The 17,028-nt window shown below is 37.0% G+C and overlaps 1 protein-coding gene across 3 annotated transcripts; it reads right to left on the reverse strand.

The window, feature by feature from the left end:
- Nucleotides 1–86: 86 nt before the first annotated feature.
- LOC137408846 (E3 ubiquitin-protein ligase RNF14-like) lies at nucleotides 87–12,282 on the reverse strand. 3 transcript variants are annotated; one of them, XM_068095428.1, is made up of 9 exons: nucleotides 12,188–12,282; nucleotides 8,749–8,991; nucleotides 8,224–8,360; nucleotides 6,125–6,233; nucleotides 5,786–5,919; nucleotides 4,804–5,004; nucleotides 2,128–2,356; nucleotides 963–1,126; nucleotides 87–741 (listed from the first exon to the last, which is right to left on the reverse strand). In XM_068095428.1, exons 2-9 carry the CDS (start codon nucleotides 8,954–8,956, stop codon nucleotides 577–579), a joined length of 1,347 nt encoding a protein of 448 aa, XP_067951529.1. In that variant the 5' UTR covers nucleotides 8,957–8,991; nucleotides 12,188–12,282; the 3' UTR covers nucleotides 87–576. The 3 variants fall into 3 exon arrangements, with proteins under 3 accessions (XP_067951529.1, XP_067951531.1, XP_067951530.1); XM_068095430.1 differs by having other exon boundaries at nucleotides 8,749–8,831; nucleotides 12,188–12,219; XM_068095429.1 differs by lacking the exon at nucleotides 12,188–12,282 and adding an exon at nucleotides 12,083–12,170.
- Nucleotides 12,283–17,028: the final 4,746 nt, after the last annotated feature.

Genomic DNA, 17,028 nt, shown 5'->3' on the forward strand with positions numbered 1-17,028 from the left:
TCCCTTGTAGAACTAGTATGATTTATATCTTATGTCCCTCACTAGCTCTCTAAGGTCCCTTGTAGAACTAGTATGATTTATATCTTATGTCCCTCACTAGCTCTCTAAGGTCCCTTGTAGAACTAGTATGATTTATATCTTATGTCCCTCACTAGCTCCCTAAGGTCCCTTGTAGAACTAGTATGATTTATATCTTATGTCCCTCACTAGCTCTCTAAGGTCCCTTGTAGAACTAGTATGATTTATATCTTGAGTTATGTATATTGTGTAACTTGGCTGATAGAAGCTTCCATCATAAAAAATCATCTTTCATCAAAAATAAAATAAATACTATAGTAAAAGTATACAACCTTAAAGGAAGGAAACTTGTCAATAAGTCTGCAAAATAGCCATTAATCTCCCCAAAATATGTCTTGAAAAGAAGAATTGGTGGCTCTGCCCCTTTGTCTGAGAGCCAGTGACTTTGCACGCTTTTATGTTAGCAAACTATTCCAGGAAAAACGACCACCTATCTTACCCATTTGCAATGGACGAATATGGCGTCTCGTTAAGAAAGAACTTTGACACATAAACCCGCTACTCAAATGCTATGTCAATGTCTTGCTCTCCAGGGAACAAATGACAGTTGGGATTGTTTCTGAAGTGGATGTAGGGGTTTCCAAGCGGCAGCACGGCCTTGCACAACCAGCAGAAGAATGATTTACATTTTGTGCATGTCATCTTGTTACAACCGTCGTCTTTCTACAATCCAGCCAGTATTACAGAGCAACGCTGGCTCTTATCACAAGCCAATCAAATCATAAAAACAGTCGCCTCTTGTCTAAGCAACACAGTATCCGATAAGATCGTAGGCCGGTCTCCGCAGACTATTGAGTACCAAACAGGTGAATATCTTTCAGTTCTTAGCCAATCAAATGAGAAATAAATGACCATATAAGGATAAAATAAAAAGAGCTACTTACGGTGATCTTACATGAGCAGACAGGGCAGGGTTCACAATTCTTGTCTATCCATGAGTAGGAAGCGCATTCATTTACAAGTGACTCAACAAATGCCTTGCCATAACGTTCTTTGAATGCATCTAATTCCTCTTCATCCGCTTCATCCAACTTCTCTTTCAGCTCTCCTGACAATCAACCAAACAATCGATTGGGTTAGACTAAGAGTCCACTTTGCTCAACGGGCAGCCTCAAATAGGCCCATGCAAATCGTTTTCGAAATGTAGTTAAAAGAGTTGTGACAGCAGCAGTCCATGCATTCTGTAAAAATAATTATGAGATGGACAACCTAATTTTAATTCACAGCAACTCTCGCTGTTCGACATGCTTTCACGCGAGCAGTAGGGCAGATCAAGGACAAATGTGTGTCATTCTTATTTTAGCTATATAGAAAACTAACTGAAATAAATATACTATGACGAATGAAACTGCTATTGTTACATAATATTTGTTATCTAAACATGAAGTATGTGAGCCATACATTGCATGTTGAAAAGAAAAACTGCTAAACAATGTTAAACGCGTTACCAAAGATCAAGTATTCTGTCTCCTAGCAAGTTTACAATCTTCCATCAAAGATTGAATTTGGCAGACAATATTCTCGAAGGTGTTTCCCTCAGACATGTAGTCATTCACAAGAGTGACTGATTTTAGTTTCCAATTATCTATGATCATGATATTCACACCTGAATAACATTGGTTTGTAGCAATAGTAGATTAGTCTGATGCTAGCCCAACACTATTAGATATGGAAAGCTTATCTGATACAATATCTACTTTGCCCTTTGAAGATCTGTCTTCTCCCTCACAGAGGTTCTAACTGATGCAACAGAGTCTTATCACCGGTTGCAATCTTTAGCAACTGTTAGGCTGGCATATTCTAGCACAGCTGCTGGTCTCATGCAAGGAGTTACCATTAGATATTGAGCATAAGAAACCCTTTTCAGATTAAAGCGACGATTAAATAAGAATGTTTGCTTTCATTCAAAAGAAAGCTTAACAATTATGTTGCCATTTTCTGTAGAAGATGCCGCCTCAGCATCCAAATGAACGTCGTTGTGTTTCCATTTTTTGCTCCTTGCGCGAATGAAAAGCTGCTTTTTTTTAATGAGAAGAGTGATGAGCTCACCTCGCCGAATGCTACAGGGGTGTATGCCATGGTATGACATCTTGCAGTTGGTGCAGAAGACAAAGTTACATGAGCTACAAGTTCCCATACTGCTGTCAGGTTCGATAAGAAGGGCAGTTTGACAGAAGGTACGAGGACAGTAGGTTACGTCGAGCATGCCGTCAAGAGTAGTCTGAAGAAGAAGCCTTTCGTACTTTTCATAGAGTTCAGGAGAGAGAAGGTCCTTAAGCTGTAACAAAAATAACGCATAATTTATTGAGTTAATCCAAGGATATGTAGACTCACAGAGAGTGGGCAGGTTCAGGAGCTAAATTAAATAACATAAAAAATGTTGGAAATGGAAAACTGATACAACTTTATGCCAAGCCTAGCAGTGACAATGTGAGCTCAATAGCCTAGACCAACTTTCCTCAACAAATCATTGTTAACAGACGGCTATCAAGATTATTAAACTATCAACAAGTCATTGTTAACAGATGGCTATCAAGACTATTAAACTACCAACAAGTCATTGTTAACAGATGGCTATCAAGACTATTAAACTATCAACAAGTCATTGTTAACAGATGGCTATCAAGACTATTAAACTATCAACAAGTCATTGTCAACAGATGACTATCAAGACTATTAAACTATCAACAAGTCATTGTTAACAGATGACTATCAAGACTATTAAACTATCAACAAGTCATTGTTAACAGATGACTATCAAGACTATTAAACTATCAACAAGTCATTGTTAACAGATGACTATCAAGACTATTAAACTATCAACAAGTCATTGTTAACAGATGGCTATCAAGACTATTAAACTATCAACAAGTCATTGTTAACAGACGACTATCAAGACTATTAAACTATCAACAAGTCATTGTCAACAGACGACTATCAAGACTATTAAACTATCAACAAGTCATTGTTAACAGATGACTATCAAGACTATTAAACTATCAACAAGTCATTGTTAACAGATGACTATCAAGACTATTAAACTATCAACAAGTCATTGTTAACAGATGGCTATCAAGACTATTAAACTATCAACAAGTCATTGTTAACAGACGACTATCAAGACTATTAAACTATCAACAAGTCATTGTTAACAGACGACTATCAAGACTATTAAACTATCAACAAGTCATTGTTAACAGATGGCTATCAAGACTATTAAACTATCAACAAGTCATTGTCAACAGATGACTATCAAGACTATTAAACTATCAACAAGTCATTGTTAACAGATGACTATCAAGACTATTAAACTATCAACAAGTCATTGTTAACAGATGACTATCAAGACTATTAAACTATCAACAAGTCATTGTTAACAGATGGCTATCAAGACTATTAAACTATCAACAAGTCATTGTCAACAGATGACTATCAAGACTATTAAACTATCAACAAGTCATTGTCAACAGATGACTATCAAGACTATTAAACTATCAACAAGTCATTGTTAACAGATGACTATCAAGACTATTAAACTATCAACAAGTCATTGTTAACAGATGACTATCAAGACTATTAAACTATCAACAAGTCATTGTTAACAGATGACTATCAAGACTATTAAACTATCAACAAGTCATTGTTAACAGATGGCTATCAAGACTATTAAACTATCAACAAGTCATTGTTAACAGATGACTATCAAGACTATTAAACTACCAACAAGTCATTGTTAACAGATGGCTATCAAGACTATTAAACTATCAACAAGTCATTGTTAACAGATGGCTATCAAGACTATTAAACTATCAACAAGTCATTGTTAACAGATGGCTATCAAGACTATTAAACTATCAACAAGTCATTGTCAACAGATGACTATCAAGACTATTAAACTATCAACAAGTCATTGTTAACAGATGACTATCAAGACTATTAAACTATCAACAAGTCATTGTTAACAGATGACTATCAAGACTATTAAACTATCAACAAGTCATTGTTAACAGACGACTATCAAGACTATTAAACTATCAACAAGTCATTGTTAACAGATGGCTATCAAGACTATTAAACTATCAACAAGTCATTGTTAACAGATGGCTATCAAGACTATTAAACTATCAACAAGTCATTGTTAACAGATGACTATCAAGACTATTAAACTATCAACAAGTCATTGTTAACAGATGGCTATCAAGACTATTAAACTATCAACAAGTCATTGTCAACAGATGACTATCAAGACTATTAAACTATCAACAAGTCATTGTTAACAGATGACTATCAAGACTATTAAACTATCAACAAGTCATTGTTAACAGATGACTATCAAGACTATTAAACTATCAACAAGTCATTGTTAACAGATGGCTATCAAGACTATTAAGCTATCAAGTTTTTGTCCCTACTTTGTTGAAGCTGATTGTAAAATACAAACTTGTTAAGTTGCACAATAATATCAGAAGTAAATCTGACAAAAATAGTCTTCCTTTTATCTGATGACCATAGTCTATCAATACCTGAGATATAAGTTAACTGACCTAAGACACAAGCTAACTGACCTGAAAGACAAAGTGACCAACCTAAGCAACAAGGTAACTGACTTGAAAGACAAGGTGACCAATCTAAGAGACAAAGTAACTGACCTGAAAAACCAGGTTTTTCAATGTCCTGAAAAACCTGAGAGTCAAGGTTATTGACATGAGAGACAAGGTTACTGACCTGAGAAGGGTGACCTTGTGAGTTGCAGTCATCGGCAGGGCAAGTCAGCTGCTTTACTTCACCCTCATCTATCCTCACTGTAAAGTGAGAAGCCATACAGTCTTTGCAGTAGACATGACCACAGTCATAGAACCGAAAACTTTCTAAACCAAGTTTCTCGTCAAAACAGACTGCACAGGGCCATACTGACTTGTCAAACTCCTGCAAAAAAACACAAAGTGTCTACTTGTTCAATATAGATCTATTGGAGCTGTTACACGACTCTTTAAATATGTCAAATCTATCTTGACATGTCAACATCTATCTTGACATGTCAACATCCATCTTGACATGTCAACATCCATCTTGACATGTCAACATCTATCTTGACATGTCAACATCCATCTTGACATATGTCAACGTCCATTTTGACATATGTAAACATCCATCTTGACATATGTCAGCATCCATCTTGAAACATGTCAACATCTATCTTGACATGTCAACATCTCACTCATCTGATTTAAATAGCTTCTAACGATACAATTTTAAAAAGTTTGCTTATTCATTGCGAGTCAGCAACATTGCTGGTCATGAATACTATGTGTTTGTTAGATTCACTAGTATAACCAAGTAAACATTTTTGTTCCTGTTTAGGAAACAAATTCTTGAAACTTTATATGCACCAAAATATAATAAATGCTATTTAAATTAGCAGAATCTGTCACAATACTCAATTAAGAAAATGAGAATCTTTCATGATTTGAGAATATCGAAGTGATGATAATCGTACAATCGGTTAGTAAAAGAGCTAAGACTATAAACTTTGTGCATACAAATATCCAGTTGGGGCAAGAAGCAGAAATGTAACATGTCTCATAGCAGTCATATGCAACATGCATGTATTCCATTTAACAGAATGTTCAAGGACATCCAGCAACTGATGAGTATATCGTTGTAAATGATGGTTTAGAAGCAGAGGTAGAAAACATGTGTGACTGACCAGTTTGAGCTGCTCCTTGTTGTACTCCACAAGGTAATTGTAAAGCAGTTTAGGAGAGGACAAATCCTGTATAACACGTTCATCGGTTGTCTCTTCTTCATCAGCACTTTGAATCTCCAGAAGAGTTTGGATGTCTTGACAAGGAAAAAAACAATAAAATCTAGTGAACCCGGAACAGGTTGGAGAATGTAAAATGCTGTGTTTTGATTTAATGTTAAAAGAGAGCCATTCAGATGAACACCGTTAACATTTCAAATTTATTTCATTGTATCACCAGACTACGAGACAAATTGATTTCAAAGCACAAAAATTCAAATAGATCTATAGAGAATTACTGACTGAGATATCGTAGGGAGTCTTGCTGTAGAAAGTCACACCATATGTAGAGGACTGGCTGATGCTCATTTTCTCCCCAGAGTTCATCCAATCTTTTACTTAACTTTGCTAACTGAAGCAAAACAGCCACGAGTATTTGAGAAAAAAAAAATCAAATATACAGAAGTTGACGGTTACCAAAGAATACATATCTTGTTATATAAAAAACCTATTTACAAGTGTCCATAGACATAATAACCTATGTACATGTGTTCATAGACATAATAACCTATGTAAATGTGTTCATAGACATAATAATCTATGTACATGTGTCCATAGACATAATAATCGATGTACCTGTGTTCATAGACATAATAACCTATGTAAATGTGTTCATAAACATAATAACCTGTGTACATGTGTTCATACACATAATAACCTATGTACATGTGTCCATAGACATAATAACCTATGTAAATGTGTTCATAGACATAATAATCTATGTACATGTGTCCATAGACATAATAACCTATGTACATGTGTTCATAAACATAATAACCTGTATACATGTGTTCATACACACAATAACCTATGTACATGTGTCCATAGACATAATAAACTATGTACATGTGTTCAAAGACATAATAACCTATGTACATGTGTTCATACACATAATAATCTATGTACATGTGTCCATAGACATAATAACCTATGTAAATGTGTTCATAGACATAATAATCTATGTACATGTGTCCATAGACATAATAACCTATGTACATGTGTTCATAAACATAATAACCTGTGTACATGTGTTCATACACATAATAACCTATTTACATGTGTCCATAGACATGATAGCCTATGTGCATGTGTTCATAGACATAATAACCTACAGTACAGTTATTGACATGTGTTCATAGACATAATAACCTATGTGCATGTGTCCATACACATAATAACCTATGTACATATGCCTACAGGTATAATAGACTAGTTGATATGCCTACAGGTCCAATAGACTAGTTGATATGCCTACAGGCCTAATAGACTAGTTGATACGCCTACAGGTCTAATAGACTAGTTGATATGCCTATAGGTCTAATAGACTAGTTGATATGCCTACAGGTCTAATAGACTAGTTGATATGCCTACAGGTCTAATAGACTAGTTGATATGCCTACAGGTTCAATAGACTAGTTGATATGCCTACAGGTCTAACAGACTAGTTGATATGTCTACAGGTCTAATTGACTAGTTGATATGCCTACAGGTCTAACAGACTAGTTGATATGTCTACAGGTCTAATAGACTAGTTGATATACCTACAGGTCTAAAAGACTAGTTGATATGCCTACAAGTCTAATAGACTAGTTGATATGCCTACAGGTCTAATAGACTAGTTGATATGCCTACAGGTCTAATAGACTAGTTGATATGCCTACAGGTCTAATAGACTAGTTGATATGCCTACAGGTCTAATAGACTAGTTGATACGCCTACAGGTCTAATAGACTAGTTAATATGCCTATAGGTCTAATAGACTAGTTGATATGCCTACAGGTCTAATAGACTAGTTGATATGCCTACAGGTCTAATAGACTAGTTGATATACCTACAGGTCTAACAGACTAGTTGATATGTCTACAGGTCTAATAGACTAGTTGATACGCCTACAGGTCTAATAGACTAGTTGTTATGCCTACAGGTCTAATAGACTAGTTGATATGCCTACAGGTCTAATAGACTAGTTGATATGCCTACAGGTCTAATAGACTAGTTGATATGCCTACAGGTTCAATAGACTAGTTGATATGCCTACAGGTCTAACAGACTAGTTGATATGTCTACAGGTCTAATAGACTAGTTGATATACCTACAGGTCTAAAAGACTAGTTGATATGCCTACAAGTCTAATAGACTAGTTGATATGCCTACAGGTCTAATAGACTAGTTGATATGCCTACAGGTCTAATAGACTAGTTGATATACCTACAGGTCTAATAGACTAGTTGATAGCCCACAGATTCAATAGTCTAGTTGTATTTGCTACAATCCAATAGACTATTTGGTATCTACTGATAAGAGGTCTTTTTTGGTGTCAGAAACACTGGAGAGTGGCTTACCTGTGACTTACAAAGCCATTTACAACTGAGATGTAGAGTGGGAGGAGAAACTGATGGGTAGTCAGCTGGAAGGTGAAACCCAAGAACTATTGGAGGAAGAAATTTGATTTCAGAAGTTTCTTGAAGTTCTTTATAATCTAGTAAACACGACAAAAAATTTATAAACTGCGGTTTTTAAATGACAATAATAAAACAATTCACTTGAAAATCACTGCATTTTAAAAGTTTTATTATAAATTCACAAAATACAGTAGATATCGCTATGTTTATACTTGCTAGGGAGCGCATTCTCTGAAGATTGTATATAACATGCTATACGATATGATCTTCATCACATAAATTGGGAGCACAGGTTATTGAAAACACTAGATATAATTCCAGCTAAAATTGTCTGCTCCTGAGTGTTAAGAACAATTAAGCAACAATAATACCTCCCATATAACACCCTAATTTTAAGCACTTTTCAAGTCAATAGGTGGCTTTAAGCCTTTCAGAAAGCGATAAAAACACGTCTGCCTTATGCACCTTTTATTTGTAAGGAATCCTCTATCTGCACCTGAGCGAAGAAGGTTCCAGAATGACCTTTCTCAGTCGAAGCACCACTACAACTTAACGCAGGTTGGTTAACTGGCTGTATAAGACCATCCTTGTTGAGTTGGAGGTAATCAGCCTCACAAAATATAGCCTCCAGTGCCAGCAGCTCATCTTCCTGTGACTCCTCATCAAGACTCATCACAGATCACAAGCTTCAAAATTTTCCCATATAAACTTAAAATAGCCCAGAACAAAGCGCTCATGAACAAAATACACAGGTATGAAAAAATAATGGATTCATCCACAATATCACTAGCCAACTTGGCTAGTAACCACCTACTAAAGAAACTTAAAGGTCCACAGCAGGCTACTGCAGCTACAAGAATGTAACCTAGGCAATGCAAATGATAACAAAAACTTTTTTAAAAAATCAAAAACGTATATATACAGCAGATCTTTCCTGCTGAGTAGAGCTATTTTTACGGTTAGTATTAAAAAGACCTTATAACGCAAATTATGTATTTTCATGTTCATTTTTATTTCATTGAAAAATTTCATAAAACGCACTGTCAATGTTTTTGAAGTAACCAAATCTGTCTCCTTGTTGGTACAACCTGACGAAGTTTTGCAGCTATTTTATTATGATAAAAATGCACGCTGAATATTAACTTCATGTCGAATGCAAAACATTATCAAGTAGATTGAAAATCTCTTATTAGGGCAACAAAATATGGTACTAAACTTACTAACGATATCAAAAAACCACTCCTGTCCTTCATCCCTGTAAACAATCCTGTAAAGCAACCTTCAAGAGGCAGTGTTGTGCGAACATGAAGTCTTTTTGACAGCGAATCAATATGCTAAACCATAAAGTAAAATATTTTAGCTTCTGCTGTGAAACTGAGGAAAAAATTCAGTTAGGTCATGTTGCCTAAAGCACTCTGCCATGCATCCATGTAGGTGACTACCACCAAAGTCTCGCTCAATCTATTTATTAAACTCCTCTTGGGCGAACACTCCAACCACCACCTCCTCCAACTAACAGCCCACTAATAAATATTCCAGGGCAAACCTTTTGTATGCTAAAGAGTGGCTAAAAATTATATGACGGGGTTGATTGGAAATTAATGAAACTAATATGTTCACTAGCACACTACCAACTCCAATAACCAAAGCATTTTCTACCAACATAAGAGTACATTACAACTCTTACACGTTGCATAGAAAAAATAATGTCTTCCACAAAGCAGGAGAGTTGTCTTCTTCCACACAGAGCGGGAGCACGCACATCTTTAAGCGTCAACACTTACTCCAACAAGCGGTATATCTGACCCCAAACAGGAAGAACTTTGCTGTTTTATGCTCACCGGCCGTAGCAAGCACATTTCTGTAAGAACTGGGCTATCGTCCAATTTTCACATGAGCACACAAAAACCCGCTCATCATTACCTTTGTGTACGTGTATTTGCGAAATACACTGCTGCTACAGCCTAAATAGAACCATAAACACATGGCAAGAAACACTTAGGAAATCAACCTTTGTCATTGATGAAACTTAAATCTGAAACTGTATACTATCAAGGTTTGAGAAACCATAGATTCTGCAGTAAATGATTATAGCTGAGCACTTTAACTAGTGATTGTATCAATACTGATCAGTTAACCAATTCTCATTAACTCAATCTAAGAAACGACACACAAACTGAACCTAACCAAAATTGCGGTGTATGAAAAAATTAACAAAATGAGGTACTAAAATGGAGGAGAGCGTAAACCACAAAAATGTACATAATACACGCAGTCATCAGAATTTACACCAAAGAAACATCGGGCAAACCTATTGAAGAAGGAGTAGCTTTCTGCAGATCAGAAAACCGCCAAGAAAACTAGAAGGGAGGACACGCACACAGTACTGCCAACCTCTACCAGATGTGACCAAAATAGTAAGAGTTAACCAGCATTTTTATCCAGTGTATTCACATGACGTACAAGAGACAATTTCATTCAAATACCGACCCTCTACAACATAACAGAAACTGAGTGCCTAAACACCTTTTCACAGGCTAACAGAGACCATCTATAAAAGATAATAGCTCCAACGTCTCACCGCCTATCTATAAATCAACCTATAGATCAACCTAACCCTCTCTCCTACTCAAGGACTGCTGAGGTCCCCTCTGCCTGCTGAGGCGTGCTCCTCTGCTTTGGGAGCCTCCCTCTCTCTCTCTGTTCTGCCTCTATCCTTTCCCTCCCTACCTATGGAGCCTGCTTCTCTATCATCAGTCGATCCTCTTCTATTTCCTTATCTCAACTACCAAGCCTCTATAAGTAAGGACCGCCATGACTCTCGTTTGACTGTTGAAACTCGCAGATGTACAGATCGTGCAAGCAAACATGAACGACCATTCGAGTAAGGGTGTAACTTTTATTAGCTATTTTAACATTTTGTCATTAATATTATTGCTTGGAGGTTTTCGCTGAGTATTTTAATTGTTGTGATTACAGAATAAAAAAGTACCTTTCACTGGTAAATATCAGTATTGCTTACAATAGCTTACACCTTCACTTGTACCAGAACCAGCAATAATCAAATTAGTTCCCAAGTGACAAAGCAAAAGTACACATACTGAACATAGTCAAAATAGAATGAAATGACAAAGCAAACTCAACACTGATGTTGTGTGTGGACTCGGATTAGTTATGCATAACATAATTTCTCCTTTTCACCCATAACAACAGCTCCTTATACACGGAGTTATTACCTCGTAATTGTTTTCACACTAGACCACAGAATGTGGAAGTGGTGTACCTCATATGATTTAATTTATTTTGTCTGTGGTTTTCAATTTTCAAGCAATTGAGTTTAATGTTAGTCAGTAGTGCAAACTTAACTTGCTATATAAGTTTATAGCACTTTAGCTGGGTGGTTATTTGTAGGATTTAAATGTCTCTTATGGTTCTAGGTAGAAAGTTGTTAAAGTATTCACTTTTAGTGGCATGTACGGATGATGGTAGTCCTTTACTGTTTGCTCACGTTTGAATGTGAGGGTCGGATAGGTTAATAAGTTGGTCGTATGAATTGCTCAGTGATGAATGCTTATCCTCTTCACCAAGTAACCTCATGTGAAAGCCATTGGCTTACCATAATGGCTTTCCATGAAATCTGGCGTGCGTATGACTACGCTAATGCCAAAATAGTTTGCTACTTTTGGCTATTAGAAATAGCTGAGCTTAGCAAATCCATAACATGCCATAATATATTAGTTTATGTTACATTTTAACTAAATAATTTTGTTGTATCTGTGCCTGCAAATTAAGAACCCACGTTATTCGTTTTTATTCTAAATTAAAAAAAGTGATCATCGTCACAATTTTATCTGTTTAAATACATGTTATAACACACCGAATATATCAGGCAGAGTAGACTTACAAACTTATTCCTAACATCCACCGTGAGCGTTCCACTAGATGGCGATTTTAAAGCCAACTCCAACTATGCTTAGTCTATGGTCGGCACGCCCTATGTCCTGCAAACCCGCATTTTCGGAATAAACATACTTATTGGGGTCTGCGCACTATTGACTCGAAAGCGAGTGACAAACTGCCAATGTGCACTAAATGGTCGCGATAAACACCGGTATGTTATGGATACATCATAGATATATAAACCTAAGTTGGCCAATAGGGAAAAAGCCTGTCAGACTTAAATAGCATGACGTTACGTCGTTGTACATGTATTGTACCTAATGCTTGACTGCACTGTTGTTTACAATGGAGCTTGTGAGGAGAAGGTGACAAAATCACATTTATTTTCACATAAAAACTTTCTTGGATACATAATCCAGTGAACCAAAGCAATTCTGTGATAATATCTGATAACCACCATAGATTAAAACTATAAAAGTTAAGAAATGTTGCGCACAAATCATAAGCCATCAGGGCTTTATTTGCACCCTCTCTCCTATCCCCCTTCTCTCTTTTCCTCTTTCCCTTCTCCTAAGAAGAGAAAGAGGAGAGAGGATCTTTTGGTGGGTGGGCAAATAGCCCACCCACCCAAAGAGCCAGACACTGGCTAGGTAAAAGACTAATATCATGCTGAACTAAACATGACTAAATAAATAGAGCCTGTGAAGTTTTCATCTGATCAGGGAAGTGGAATCAGTGGCTTTCTTAGCTGGAGCTGGAATGAGACCAAGGAATGCAGGGTCAGGCCAGACTCGAGTAAGCAATGAGGGCAAAGACCACAGCGGACCGGGTCAGCATGCCAATTTTTTTATTCATTCAAGGTTAAGAGATAAGTTCTATTACAGCCCAATGTTGTGACATCAATAACCTAGGATAAAAGAACCCATTATCACACCAATCATTATATTTTGTGGCTTGGTTTATAGATGCAATTTACAATTTATGGCTAGACATTGGTGGATCAATGCTATTCAATGGGTTATAGATTAATGGCAAGATTTGGCTAGTGTTTTTATTACAGATTTTATTTGCAACTGCTATTATAATCAACAAGAAGAGAAATACTTTGCAAATATAGAAATGGATAACTCAGCATAGTGGAAAGCAAAAATCTTCCCTAAAACCTTTGGTATTAGTGAAAGAAACTAAAAATAAAATAAATTTGCTGGATTGAAGGTTCTTAGACACGCTTTTAAGTTTCTCAGGATGCCTTTGTTGTAAATGCCTCAATAGTATTGAGGCGAACCCTTCTTTGTAACTTAACTTGCTTTCGCATATTGTACAAATAACCTAGTATTTCCCTTTCTTGACCGGCTTCTTCATGAACTCCCAGACCATCGACATGTTGATTATTTCTTGCCAAAAAACGTTGTGAAACCTATAGTCTAAAGACTATTGTTGCAGACATAAAAGTATAGTTTGAACTCACCTTGTTTTATTTCGCCTGGTCCTTTCGCGCTAGAACTATATGTGACTCTATTTCAATCACACTTAAAAAGTGATATACAATCGCTCTCATTTAGCCATAAACCTACTCGTGTCTTTGTATAAGAAGATTCGAGGGTTGGGTGGCCTGACCAGGGCACCTCTGACCCGGTGGGTCAAGACCAGACGAGCTACCTGTGCCAGCTCCATTCTTAGCTTCATAATGTGCCCTAATCAAAATATATATCTTGGCTATCTCACGAGCTAGGCTACTAGCATGAAGATTACACCTAAACAATAGCATGATGTTGAACCTCAGCAACCTCTCCATGGTGGCAATTAGTGTTAGCCTGGGAAAGTTTTTCACCAACCCAGCACTACTAAACAACACTCTCATCATTTTCTCACTGTGGTTGCAAACCTCAATCAGCACAGGCGAAGACAAATTCAAGCCACCACGATTCTTAACTGTGATTAGGGAATACGTTGCTTAGTTGACATCATAGTTAGTAACATCTACGATGCTAGTGATACAATCATTACACTTCATTTTTAGTGACTGAGATGCATAGCCAGTTTTAAAATAATCATTTTGTCTCATTTTTGACTTATGACATACTTGCATACTCATCATATTTAGTCATGTTTAGTTCAGCATGATATTAGTCTATTTACCTAGCCAGGGTCTGGCTTTTCGGGTGGGTGGACTATTTGCCTCCCCTCTCTTTTCTCTCTTCTCTCTTTTCCCCTTCCCACTTCTTATTGGGAGAAGGGGATAGGAGAGGGGGTGGCAAATAAAGCCCTGATAGCTCATGATTTGTGTGCAACATTTCATAACTTTTATAGTTTTAATCTATGGTGGTTATCAGATATTATCACAGAATTGCTTTGGTTCACTGGATTATGTATCCAAGAAAGTTTTTATGTAAAAATAAATGTGATTTTGTCACCTTCTCCTCATTAGCTTCATTGTAAACAACAGTGCAGCCAAGCATGAGTTACAATACAATGACTTAACGTCATGCTATTTAAGTCTGACAAGGCAACCAATGGGAATAGCTAGTAATGGCCAATCTAGGTTTATACCTATGGATATACCTATGATATACCATAGATATACCTATGATATACCATAGATATACCTATGGTATATCTATGGGATACATACAAGAACGCTTTTTATTTTTTATTCAATGATTTCAAATTTTTTATTCATTCATTATAAAATAGCCATGAATGCTTATGTTCATCACTCAATGCCAAGTAGAGTGGGAGGAGAAAATGAGTTTGACAATATAAATACACTATGAAAAACTATGTCCTGCGCACTACAATATTATCAGTAAAATAGAGTACACCTATGTTCTTCTTTCGTATGGCCTGTGTGAGTATGTTGAGACTAGAATCCACATCAAGTTGTTACATGATACCGTTATTGCCACACAAACACATGCACACATACATGTGTATTTGCATATATACACATACATATATGTGTATATACATATATATATGACATATGTATGCAGTACATGGTAGTAATTAATAGCTTACCAGCTGCAATCATACATAAAGAGCGAGATGAGCCAAAGAATGCAGAGCACTTGGCAGTCTCATACCACAGTTGAATTTCTTGTTGCATACTCTGAACTATATATATATGTATATATATAACATTGATTCCTCACCCCGGTTAACCCATATGGGTTGTAATTTCTGCTCTAACTCGGGTCTCCTATCAGAGACGTTAGAGTTGAAGCACTCCCCTCAAGATCTTAGCTGTTCCCAATAGCGCACTTTTCTGCAACTCACCTGAGTTGATTGCTGTTGGTAGCTGGGCAAGCCAGATTTTATGTGCTAGTGTTATTGAGCCTAGTGCCCCAATGACTACTGGAATAACAGTTGTTCTTACATCCCAGCATTTTTCAATCTCTTCTCCAAGAGGGAGATATTTCTCTACCTTTTCTTTTTCTTTGCTGGCTATATTGTAGTCATTGAGTACTGCTATATTTATTATAGTAGCCCTCATGTTTTCCTTGTCCACCACCACTATGTCTGGTTGGTTTGCTAGGACATGCTTGTCAGTCCAGATGTAGAAGTCCCAGAGGATCCTAGCGCGGTCATTTTCATTGACCCTACCCAGCTTCCCACCAGTGTTGTGGTTTATTGAGGCCATACTCATCACATAGACTTCTACACACAACAACTGCAACATGATTATGCCGCTCAGTATATGCGTTTCCTGTTAGCTGCCTGCATTCACTGATGATGTGTTGGATGGTCTCAGATGCATCTTTGCACAGTCTGCATCTAGGATCGTCTCTAGTGTGATGGATGTTGGTCTGGAGTTGCCTTGTTGGGAGCACTTGCTCCTAGGCTGCCATGAGTAGCAGCTCTGTATTGGCCATTAGGTTTCCTTTGTTCAGCCACATATATGTCTGGTAAAGATCGCCAATCTTTGATATTTGTCAGTGGTAAGCCCCATGAAGAGATTTCATGCGCAAGTCAATTTCTTCATCTTTAGGGCGAAGCTCCATTGTCATAGCAGCCGATTGAAATTCAGCTAGCAATTTATCTGAAGTGGCCATAGAGGCTGCATAGCCTTTGATGCTTTGTTCTCTCTCTTTCACTGTCTGCTGTACACTTTTGAGCCCCCTACTGCCATCTTTCCTATCGAGATACAATCTAGTAGTATCAGATTTTATGTGGAGTGCTCCATGCATGGTCAGCAGTTTACGAGTTGCTATATCTGTTTCGTTGATGGCTTCCTCAGTCCACTTTATTATGCCTGCTGGATATCTTAATACTGGCAGGATGTTGGTACTTATTGCTATGACTTGATTCCTGGCATTGAGCTGGCTCCGTAGGACCTGCCGAAGGCATTTCTTGTATTCGGTAATAACTTTGTGACGTACCTCAGTTTCGTTATTGATGCTGCTTTGCATAATCCCCAAGTACTTGTATCCTTCTATATCTTTGATGGTGTCATTTGGCATTCTTAGGCCATCTGTGAGCATAGAATGATCTTTCTTAAGAAATAGCCTTCCACATTTCTCAATACCGAAGGTCATTTCGATGTCCTTGCTGTGTATCTGAGTGAGGTGTATTAGCGAATCAATTTCCCTTTCTTTGTTAGCGTACAGCTTGATGTCATCTATGTAGAAGAGGTGGTTTATTTTGGTGCCACTATTAAACTAGTACCCATATTGAGTCTTCTCCAGCATATTGCTTAGAGGGTTTAAGCATATGCAGAAGAGCAGCGGTGATAAGAAGTCACCTTGATAGATGCCTCGCTTAATTTTTACACTCGCCAGCTTTTTGCCATTAGCCTCCAGTTCCGTCTTCCATTTGGTCATTGACATCTTGATGAATGCCACAAGA

The sequence above is a fragment of the Watersipora subatra genome, chromosome 11 (assembly GCF_963576615.1).
Source record: "Watersipora subatra chromosome 11, tzWatSuba1.1, whole genome shotgun sequence".
Lineage (NCBI taxonomy): Eukaryota > Metazoa > Bryozoa > Gymnolaemata > Cheilostomatida > Watersiporidae > Watersipora > Watersipora subatra.

Excerpts from the sequence above, each read along its gene's own strand:
- LOC137408846 (XM_068095428.1), bottom strand. The coding sequence starts at position 8,956 with ATGAGTCTTGATGAGGAGTCACAGGAAGATGAGCTGCTGGCACTGGAG. Across the intron at positions 5,005-5,785 it reads ACAAGGAGCAGCTCAAACTG|GAGTTTGACAAGTCAGTATG; the intron begins GTCAGTCACACA and ends GTTTTTTTGCAG. Across the intron at positions 2,357-4,803 it reads CACAAGGTCACCCTTCTCAG|CTTAAGGACCTTCTCTCTCC; the intron begins GTCAGTAACCTT and ends TTTTTGTTACAG.